At 40.5% G+C, this 12,065-nt stretch overlaps 1 protein-coding gene across 2 annotated transcripts in view; it reads right to left on the bottom strand.

The window, feature by feature from the left end:
- Window positions 1-760: 760 nt before the first annotated feature.
- The window catches only part of CRADD (CASP2 and RIPK1 domain containing adaptor with death domain), a 187,092-nt gene continuing 175,787 nt past the window's right edge, over window positions 761-12,065 (bottom strand). For both annotated transcript variants that reach the window (XM_005877025.2, XM_014548342.1), the window contains one exon: window positions 761-2,906. In XM_005877025.2, the coding sequence (XP_005877087.1) occupies window positions 2,605-2,906 (302 nt within the window). In that variant the 3' untranslated portion in view covers window positions 761-2,604. The remainder of the gene's footprint in view (window positions 2,907-12,065) is intronic.

The raw sequence follows: 12,065 nt of genomic DNA on the forward strand, positions 1-12,065 counted from the left end.
TGGGGGAAATAGGGGACATATGTAATAGTGTACCCAATTTTTAAAAAAGGAATTAGAGGAAATGGAAAAATAAAAGTTTGGGGACATATTCATACATGCACACACATGTGAATATGTACAAACATATACATACATCAAACCAAACTTGAGCAAGATTTTTTTTTAAATCAGTGTCTGCAAATGCTGGGCCACACCATTGTACTCATTCAGGATATTATTGGGAGTAGGCAACCTCTGGAATTGTAGAGTCTTCTTCCATGCAAAACCACATGGACTCCTTGCCAGCACAACGCCTACCTGATTCTCCTGGGAGGTAGTCTGATGTCATTGGCGTCACTCTTTGAGGCCAGAGGTAGAAATGAGGCTGTGATCTGGATGTTCTGTTCTTCCATTCTGCAAATCTTCTGCAACAATGTGAGCAGGCCCACACAGGTGCGGCTGCCAGCTGACATTGGAGACACCCTGCTCATTAAGGGCAGCCAGTCAGAGCTCTCTAATGGCCCCGGCAGCCCACCTTGGGGAACTTCGTCATGACTTGTTTTTCACTGCCCACAGAGCAGAGAGTGTCTTAGTACATGACAGACTCCTTGCAAATAGCAGGAACATGACTTAGCTAAGCATCTGACCACTTCTAAAATGCCATCTAGTCAGACAACAGAGCCCAGATATATTCTCTCATATATAAATCTGGTGTGAGCGAATGCCAAAGCAACTCTCTGTTAGCAAACTCAGGGGATAAACAGCAACAACATAACAAGTCCATGGTTCAAAATGACAAGCAGTTTATTGAAGATACCAAAGAAATACAGTCTTATCACTGGATGCAGTGATGGGGCCAAAAGTATGAGAATTTTACAAGATAATGAATTAATGGCTGGGCTACAAAATGGAAAATTAGCGCTAATGAAACCAGTAGACAATTCTTCTGAACTGTTTGTTGAACTGTGAAATAACTGACCTTTTTTAGTAAAGGGAATATAGTTGCCAGACATCCAAAAGGATGTTATCAACACACCACTGTCATCATTTTGAGCATCCACTTCATGCTCAAGTCCACTACTCTATGCACTTTGAACCCAGAATGGAGAGAGATAAAAAGTATAATTTTTTCCCTTTGAAACAGCCTGAGTTAGATTAGGATTAAGCAATAGATTCTCTGATTATTCAGAAGCTCAGATCACAAATTGGGATGTTCACCTGTCGCTCCCTTGATTGGACCCATTGTAGAGTTAATACAATCACATCACATTTTAAAGCTTAGCAAGAAGCAGGGTGGCACTTCCTACAGTGTGCTCAGCGTTAGCCACTGCGCAGCTTTATCTGTGAACTGCTCCCAGGTTCAGCCACAGCAGCAGGTTCCCAAGAGGTGACTATGGGCCAGGCAGCACTATTCCCTTTATCATCCCAAACATCTTGGAGGTGGGAACAATCATTTCCTCATTTTACAAACGAGGAAAACTGAGAGGCTTAGAGAAGTGAAGTAACTTATCCAGGGCCATGCTGCTAGCAGGCAGAGAGCAGGACTCAGAGTTTCTTCAATGAGCTTGTATGAGAGAGGAGAAGCCGCATGAGCCATTGCAAAGGACACATGGGAACAGCGCTCCAAAGCACACATTCTAGCTCATTCAGCAGGCTAATCACTTAATCTCCCTGCAGGGGGCGGCTCACCCCTCTTGGCCAACTACTTCACAGGATCTTTGTGAGGTCCAAATGAGATCCCATATATGAAAAGCCTTGAAACAGTAAAGCATTTGGCAAATAACATGTGTTTTTAGTAAAAAGGACAGAAGTCTAAATCATACTCCTTAAGAGCATAACACTTCAATCATCAGGGCTTCGATGGAAAGACTATACCTCCTTCTGTTCCCGGACTAAATCCTTTAAATAAATGGTACAGGATTTTCTTAAGCAATCTTTTAGAGATGAAGGGCTCAGGAATACATGCTGGTACTTGAACTGGTCTTTGCAGAAGGCTTTAGTGTCTTAAATTTAATGCAGACACCCTGCCAGAGCTATTTATCTTGACTGAAGAAAGTAGCCATTTTCTTGTTGCTATCAATTCTGTTCCAGAGAAACAACTTCTATAAATTTACACTCTTAACCTACGCAATACAAGAATGAAGAAAAACAAACAACACTTTCTCATGAAAGGGTCACATTGTGTATAGTAATTCACTTCTTATTATCATCATCATTACAAACAGCAAAGTCCACAGTTCAGTTCCCAGGCAACGCAAAAGCGGGTGATCTATGGATAGGACACCTGCATGTAATGTGATAACACAGCATAGCTTTGGAGCCACTATGTTTTGCCAGTCTATTAAAAGGTAACCACAGAATTAAAACCCGAACAATGAAGACAATGCAGTCTTTGAGCAATTGAAAACAATGAATTGTCAAGCCAGTGTGGGAGATCTGAAGATCTGAGCAATCCAGCCTTTTAGGTAATGTCAAGTGGAAATCCCACTTTCTCCTTTCATCTAAGGATCATTAAGAAGAAATCACATACACACACACACACACACACACACACACACAAGTACTACCTGCCCAGGGCACATGTGACTTGGGGACACACTTCCCAGAGGGCTGATGGAGGCACCATCATTCCAGCATGTGCTGGAGTACGGAGAGGTCCCCCTCCACGGCCTGGAGGCCCCTTTGCAAGCTCTGGAAGGTGGCCTGCTTCCCGTAGCGCTGCCTCCAGCGGACGAAGGCCTCCACCATCTGTGACTGCACGTTGTGGGGGTGGTTGGCCTTACAGCGGTAGATATCTGTCTGGGACAGTCCCAGAGACAGCACCATGGGCTCCCACTCAGGGCCCAGCCTCTGGGCCAGCTGGTTAATCTGCCGGTCTGAGGGGGAGCTGTTGAGGATGTGTGCAGGGATTCCAGTTACCTGGTTACCTGGGGAGGAGAAAGACACCAACGTGAAAAGAGCAAGAAAAAACATCATGGGGTGGGGGGTACGGGGGGAGAGAATGGAAAACATGGGGAGAATGACGTACATTTCCAAATATCAGGGACCAATTTTTCCTAGTCTTCTTGGGGGGTGCTCAGTACAAAGCCATAGATAGGGGCTTGAGAAATACCATTCAGCATCTATGAAAATTCAGCGTTTATTACAGAAAATTTGAAAACAAGAAAATAAAAATAACTAGAAATCTCACCAGAGAAACCAATTGATTTGATCTATTACCTTTCAGTCCTCTATGTAAAACATACATTTAGAATTACATCGCACATACTGCTTTGTAAACATGCTGTTTTCACTTCCATCTCTCTTACCGGAGAGGCTAAAAAGAGGGTTCCGGAGGAATGTGAGGATGCCTGCAGGGGCCCCAGTTCCCTCTAGCACTGGCCAGTGGGCACAGGGGTGACACTGTGGCCTGCAGGACTGGCTAGTGCTGGAGGGTAACCTGCTAAATAGAACAGCTACCCTCTGCTGACAAACTTGAACATCACCAGTGAAGGTAAAGGAAAGGTATGTATGATGCACCCTGTGCAGAAAGAGCTGCATTGTGAAAAAGCCCTGAGGCAGGAGAACATGGTGCATTCAAAAAAGTGAATGAAGTTCACTGTAGCAAAGTGCAGAGATTGAGGACTCCAAATATCCTCAATTATGGTGCTGGTTACTCGTTAGGCCAGGACTAGAAGTGGGGTCTCCACATTCCTGGCTCAGACATCTGCACGATAGCACATTGTACTGCATTTTCTGTCACCAGCATCACAGGTCAATCCCACTTCACACTCACCCGCTCACTGTTTTGATTTATGAAGTCACCTAGAGGCCCGATGCACAAAATTTGTGCAAGGGGCTTGGTCCTCGCAGCCGCGGCGGCTTTCCTCAGCCCTCACAGCCCTGGCTTTGTCTGGAAGGTTGTCCGGTCTAATTAGCATCACACACAAGTATTATTACACATAAGAAGACAAAAGGTATCTTATTAGAATAGATAATGTTTCCCACTCACCTGCCTTTGGCATGAGTTGTAAAATTATTGTCAAGGGCTCTTTCTGGTGTTTATCAAGATTATAATTTTTTAAAAAAATGACTAAGTAGCAATTAGAACAATGATACCACTGACCAGTATTTTATATTAACTATTAATTTTATGACTTTTATAAAAAATATGGGCTCATTAAAAAATTCAAGCAACTCAAAAAAGTACAAAGAAGAAAACAAATCATCCAATATCCCACCATTGTATTCACAGTTGTTGAACATAATTTTGGACATATACTGTTAGAAGAATAATCTAACAGCTATTTTTCTAAGAGTTATTTAAATTTTTTAATATAACAGAAGAAGAAGAAAAGAGAAACTAAATGGCTTTCTGACCTGAAGTTAAAATACTTAAAACACATGCAAACCACACACACACACACACACACACACACACACACACACACACAAGAATCCAGTTAAAATGCTTAAAACACACACACACACACACACACACACACACAAGAATCAATGCTGAGAAAAGTTTATGAAAATTTACGAGATATATTGCTTATTGTAACATTAATTCTCTATAATGAATACTTTATATTTCCTCTCCCTTTCTTCACACCTCTTGATTTTTGTTGCCTACCTCATTTTATTTTGCCAGGTGCATAACATTTACATGCTTCTGTAAGTATAATACTCCCTTCCCCAGTTGTTTAGTCTTAAAACTACATTATAATGGCTTGAATGGTCACCCATGGTTTTTTTGTTACTGTTTTATAACCATGGAATTTTTATTCCTGAGTTTGTTCTTTTGATTTAAATCTTTGGGTCAAATTCATCATAAGGCAATTTTTCTGAGGAAGTGCTCATGGTTACTATCTTCCTTTAGTTCTTTCAAATCAAGACAGTCTGCTTATTCCTTCACTGCCAAATAGTAACTTATATTTATTTAAAATGTTCATATTATATTATTTTAATATTATTCTTTCAAATTATTAATACAATTTTATGTAATTTTAATGATTTTATTCTTCTTATAAGTTTGTAGATCCTGCTCATATTTCATGGTAGAGAACATTGGTGTGGAGAATTCTGAAACCAACTTGATATCCCCATTTTATAAACTTGCTTTTTCTGTCTGGAGTTTACAGTACTGAAGCTTTAGATTAGGGCATAACTTGGTCATTTTCTTTCTCCTTTTCGCGCATGTGGCATGACCATGTGACCAAAGATTTAGTTCTTCCTTTCAGAAAAATCTTCTTGTTATATCTTTTTTTGTTGTTGTTAATCCTCACTTGAAGATATTTTTTCTATTAATTTTTAGTGATGGTGGAAGGGAGGGAGGGTGAGAGAAAGAGAGAAACATTGATGTGAGAGAGACACATTGATTGGTTGCCTCCCGCATGCACCCTGACCAGGGCCGGGGATGGAACCTGCAACAGAGGTATGTGCCCTTGACTGGGAATTGAACACACTACCCTTCAGTGCATAGGCTGATGCTCTAACTGCTGAATCACACTAGCCAGGGCATTCTTATCATATCTTTGCATTATTTTCCTGCTTCATATGGTATATGGCTTTGCCTATCCTCCACAAGAGGGCTATCATTTTCCCTCTTACTGCTTTCACTCCCTGTGATGAGCTCCTGCCTTTCCCCAGGCCACTCATTTGATTCTACACTGTGTGTGTTTGTTTGTTTTATGGCTCAAATCTTGTATTGTATTTTGTCCTCAATTTCTTTTCTGGCTCTTCAATCAATCTTTTACAAATCCCATTTCACCTCACACTCATTGGATGGCTACTATCAAAAAGAAGATGGCAGAGTTGGTAAATGCTGGGCTGGCTTCCTACCACAGCCACATCAAAATTACAACTAAATTACAGAACAATCATTCTTGGCAACAAGCCAAAGACTAGCTGAACAGAAGTCTTATAACTAAGGATAAAAAGAAGCCATGTTGAGGCCAGTAGGAGGGGTGGAGATACAAAACGAGCTGGTCCCACAACCATGGAGTGGTGGTTAAGAAACAGGAGGGATAACTTGGCTGTGAAGATCTCCCCATAAATAATGAGGGGATCCCAACCCCACACAAGGCTCCCCAGCCCAGGGTTCTAGTGCTGGGAAGAGAAGCCCTCATAACTTCTGGCTGTGAAAATCAGCGAGGATTGCAGCTGAGTGAGATAGAGGGCTGCAGGAGTACCAGGCATTCCTCTTAAAGGGCCCATTCATGGACTTACTAGCTCTGAGCTCCAGCATTGGGACAGTAGCTCAAAAGGCACCAGTAACATAGGAGAGGAACTGACTCATCTGGCTTTGGGAGAAACAGACTTGTCCAGCGTCAGGGCGAGGGCTGGAGAGGCAGCTTTCTCCCAGACAGAAGTGCTGGCAGAGGCCATTGTTCCTGTGTTGAGCCCTCCCACAACACAGTCTGTAGGCACAGGTGGGAAACAGGTCTGAATCTCTACCAATATGGCTAATACCATTTTCCCTGTCCTGGTGATTCCCTGAGACCCTGTCCTACCCAACTCTCGGGCCTGTCCAATCTGCTTTAAGTAGCTTTTCCATACAAATGGCCAGTCTCAGCTTAAGCTATGAACTTTTCTAAAATTTTTCAAAGGCTCAAAAATCCCAAACAAGCAGTGTCTGGCCTCAGTGTGGCCAAGCTAGGTAGCCCCAGGCTAGGCACAGGCAGTGGCTGACGTGGCCTGCACCAGAGCCCCTCCTAAGAGGCCCAGAACCAACATACCCGGTGGCTGGCTTCAGACAACCCCAGAATACTACCCAGTTAGCTCTACAAATGACCAACCCAAAGAGTGGACTCAACAGGTACCAGAGTCCTGCTAAAATGAATCAGGCTCCATGGGGTTAGCCCCTGCACAACAGCTCATCCGATGTAGTCACAGCCATCCCTCACAGCAAGTCAGCCTAAGGATCAAGTACTTTCACTGATGTACTAACAGCATTCAAGACTCAACTACAACAGGAGGCCACACACTACCCACACAAGGACACCCTTGAAGCACCTGGCTCAGGTGACCAGGAAGACTGTGCTACTGGGCTCCAAAGGACAACTACTACATAAGATCAATCTACCAAGATGGAAGACAGAGCAGAACCACCTAATACATAAAAACAAACACAAAGAATCAGTCAAAATAAGTAGACAAAAAAAACATGTCCCAAATAAAAGAACAGGACAAAACTTCAGAAAAAGAACTAAAGAAAATGGATACAAGCAATTGATCAGATTCAGAGTTCAAAACACTGGTTATAAAGGTGTTAAAAAAAATGTAGGGGAAGAGAAGATGTACTTAGTGAGAACTTTAACAAAGATATAGAAAACATAAAAATGGAAATGGAAAACATATAAAATAGCCAAACAGAAATTAAGAATACAATAACTGAAATAAGGAAAACTATACAAGAAAGCAATAGTAGAGTAAATGAAGCAGAGGACTGAATCAGCAATTTGGAAGACAAGGTAACAGAAAACACCCAAACAGAACAGAAAAAAGAAAAAACATTTTTTAAAATGAGAATGGTTTAAGGGATTACTGGGACATTAAGTGTACCAACATTTGCTTCATAGAGATACCAGAAGAAAAAGAGAAAGAGAACAAGAGATTGAAAACCTATATAAAGAAATAATGACAGTGTAGGGGGACCATTTTGTAAAGTATGTGATTGTCTAACCACTATGTTGCATACCTGAAACAAACATAAAATAATATTGAATATAAACTTTAATTAAATATAAAATTTAAGCCTTTGCCAGCATGGGTCAGTTGGTTGGGCATCATCCTGTGCACCAAAAGGTTGCCAGTTTGATTCTCAGTCAAGGGCACACGTCTGGGTTGCAGGCTCAATCCCTGGTAGGGGGCATGCAGGAGGCAGCTGACTGATGTGTCTCACATCAATGTTTCTCTCTCTCTCTCCCTCTCCCTTTCTCTCTCTTTCTAAAAATCACTAAACTAAAAATAAATAAATAAAATAATATTTTATAAAAAAAAATAATGACAGAAAACTTCCCTAACCTGGCAAAGGAAATACATATACAAGCCCAGAAAGCACAGAGAATCCCAAACAAGATGAACCCTAAGAGGCCCATACCAAGACACACCATAATTAAAATGCCAAGAGTTAAAGACAAAGAGAGAATCTTAAAAGCAGCAAAAAAAAAAAAAAGCAGTTACTTACCTACAAAGGAGCTCCCACAGGCTGTTCACTGATTTCTCAATAGAAACTTACCTGGTCAGAAGGGATTGGCATGAAATATTTAATTGATAAAAATCAAGGACCCACAACCAAGATAACTCTATCCAGCAAAGCAATCATTTAGAACTGAAGGACTGATAAAGAGCTTCCCAGACAAGGAAAAGCTAAACAAATTCATCACCACCAATCCAGTATTACAGGAATGTTAAAGGAATTTCCTTAAGAAGAAGAGACAGATCAAAGATATGAATAATAAAATGGCAATAACTACATATCTATCAACAATCACTTTACATGTAAATGGACTAAATGCTTCAATCAAAAGACATACAGTGGCTGAATGTATAAGAAAACAAGACCCTGAAAAATGGTGGCAGAGTAAGTGGATGCTGCACGGACATGCTCCCAGAAACAAGCTGGAATTACAATGGAAATATGGAAAGGCTCCTGAATAATCAATGGAAAATTCACAGGAGAGAACCCTGATACCCAAGGACTGAAGGTGGAGAACGCATAGAGACTGGTAGGAGAGGTGGAGGCACCAAAGGGCTTGCCGGATGCCCACAGGCAGCAACTGAAGTCCCGGAGAGATATCTCAGCTGTGTGTGTGTGTCGGGGGGGCGGGGGAGGGAGTATGCAACTGAGAACTCTGGGATATAATCCCCAAGTTGGGCTCCCCAAACTGAGGAGGGTACCCACATAACATCTAGCTGTAAAAAGCAGTGGAGGGGCTGTCTGCCAGGGAATGGCAGCCGAAAGTTCAGGCACCCTTTTGAAGGCCAACACACAAAAATTCCCTGTGAAGGCACCCACCTTTTGCTCTAGCAAAGGGAGGGTGAAGTGGACTGGAGCTGTGAGAACAGAACCTAGGACTGGGGTTTAAGGGGATAGAGCTCTGAAGGCAGACACCCCAAGTTTCCTGGGCTGAGTCATTCCCTCACGTAAACATCTGCCTTGCCTGGGGGGAACACAGTTGACACACCCTATTGGAAAACACCTTGCCCTGAGGCTACTTAAGAGATTAAAAATAACAATTATCCTCCAGGCAGAAGCAACTGCCCCACCCTGTTGATAAAACTCTCACTACACCTGAGGATGATTGCCTGGGGGCAATTCAAGTCAGAATCCTATTAGTCTGTAGACAGAGGCAGTCTCTGGAGGTTTGAGTCTTTGCCTGATCCAATTAATCAGAAACAGCCTTTAACACTGTCCTGCACTAGAGATTGAGAGGTGTAGAGGGTCTACCTAATACACAGTCACAAACCCACACAGACAACAAAAATGAGGAAACAAAGAAACAACCCCCAAATGAAAGGACTAGAGAATTCTCCAGAAGAGGTAAATGAAGCTGAGATAAGAAATTTATCTGAAACAGAGTTCAGAGTAATGATGGTAAAAATGCTCAACAGTATGAAAAAAGATATAGTAACTATAAAAAAAGAAAGGTCTGAGATACAGAATGACATCACACAAATAAAGAACACATTGGAAGGAATACACAGTAGATTAGGGGAAGCTGAGGATTGAATCAGTGAATTAGAAGACAGAGTTGAAAATATCACTCAATAAAAGAACCAAAAAGAAAAAAGAATTAAAAAACAGGAGGACAGCTTAAGGGATCTTTGGGACAATGTGAACTGTAACAATATTAGAATAGCAGGTATGCCAGAAGAGGCAGAAAGGGAGAATGGGATAGAGAAAGTGTTTGAAGAAATAATGGTAGAGAATTTCCCTAACCTGGTAAAGGAAAAAGTCACACAAGCTCAGGAGGCACAGAGAACCCCAAACAAGAAGAACCCAAACAGACTCATGCCAGACACATCATAATTAAAATGCCAAAAGTTAAACACAAAGAGAGAACCTTAAAGACAGCAAGAGAAAAGAAAACTGTTACCTACAAAGCAGTTCCCATAAGGTTGACATCTGATTTCCCATCAGAAACTCTACAGGCCAGAAGGGAATGGCATGAAGTACACAGGTAATAGAAAGCAAGCATCTGAAACCAAGATTACCATATCCAGCAAGGTTATCATTCAAAATAGATGGTCAAATAAAGATCTTACCAGACAAAAAAAAAAGGCTAATGGAGTTCATCACCACCAAGCCAGCATTACAAGAAATGCTAAAGGGATTGCTGTAAGAGATTGCTGAGAAGAAACCTAGTCATACAGCGAAACCTAGAAAAACCTAGCCATACAGAATTAAAATGGCTATAAATAAATACCTCTCAATAATAACCTGAAATGTAAATGGATTAAATGCTCCAATCAAAAGGTGTAGGGTAGCTGAATGAATACAAAAACATGACTCAACTATATGCTGTCTACAAGAGACCCACCTCAAAACAAAGACACACACAGGATGAAAGTGAAAGGATAGAAAAAAAATTTCCATGCAAATGGGAAAGAAAAAAAAGCTGGAGTAGCAATATTTATATCCAACAAAATAGACTTTAAAATGAAGGCCATCACAAGAGACAACAGAGGTCACTACACAATACTAAAGTGATTGATCCAACAAGAGGAGGTTATAACGGTAAACATTTATGCACCCAATATAGGTGCACCTAAATATATAAAGAAACTTCTAAAGGACTTTAATGGAGAGATTGACAACAATACAGTCATAATAGGGGACTTTAACACCCTTCTGATTTCCCTGGACAGAATTTCCAGACAAAAACTTAACAAGGAAACAGAGACTCTAAAGAACACACTGGAACAGATGAATTTAATAGACATTTACAGAAAATTTCACCCCAAAGCTGCAGAACATACATTCTTCTCATGTGCACATGGATCATTCACAAAACAAGTCTCTTCAAGTTCAAGAAGATTGAAATCATAGGAAGTATCTTCTCAGATCACAGTGGAGTGAAATTAGAAATCAACTATAGTAAAAACACCCCAAAACATTCAAACACATAGAGGCTAAATAGCATGTTATTAAACAATGAATGGGTTACCAATAAAAAACTAGAAAGAGAACAACAAGAAAATACTAGAGTAAGTAGGAAGGAAATAAAGATCAGAGCAGAAATAAATAACATAGAGACTAAAAATAAAAAAAAAAATCAGTGAAGCCAAGAACTGGTTCTTTGAAAGGATAAACAAAATTGATAGACCATTAGCAAGACTCATCAAGAAACAAAGAGAGAAGACCCAAATAAATAAAATTAGAAAAGAAAATGGAGAAGTAACCATGGACACCACAGAAATACAAAGGGTTATAAGAAAATACTATGAAAAACTTTATGCCAACAAGCTGGACAATGTGGATGAAATAGATAAATTCCTAGAAAAATACAATCTCCCAAAATGGAATCAGGAAGAATAAAAAAACCTGAATAGCCCAATAACAACTGATGAAATAGAAGCAGTAATAAAAAACAAAAAACTTCACCAAACAAAAGCCCAGGTCTGGACAGCTTCACAGGGGAGTTTTTCCAAACATTCAAGGGAGAACTAACACCTATACTCCTCAAACTATTTCAGAAAATTTAAGAGGAAGGAACACTTCCAAACTCTTTTTATGAAGCCAACATTATCCTAATTCCAAAACCAGATAAAGACACTACAAAGAAAGAGAATTACAGGCCGATATCCCTGATGAACATAGATGCTAAAATCCTCAACAAAATATTAGCAAGGCGCATCTGGAAATATATTAAAAAGATCATACACCATGATCAAGTGGGCTTTATTCCAGGGATGCAAGGCTGGTACAATATTCTCAAATCACTAAATGTGATACATCACATAAACAAAAGGAAAGACAAAAATCACATAATCATATCAATAGATGCAGAAAAAGCATTCGACAAAATCCAACACCCATTTTTGATAAAAACTCTCAGCAAAGTTGGAATAGAGGGAGCATATCTCAACATGATAAAGGC

The sequence above is a fragment of the Myotis brandtii genome, unplaced genomic scaffold (assembly GCF_000412655.1).
Source record: "Myotis brandtii unplaced genomic scaffold, ASM41265v1 scaffold504, whole genome shotgun sequence".
Classification (NCBI taxonomy): domain Eukaryota; kingdom Metazoa; phylum Chordata; class Mammalia; order Chiroptera; family Vespertilionidae; genus Myotis; species Myotis brandtii.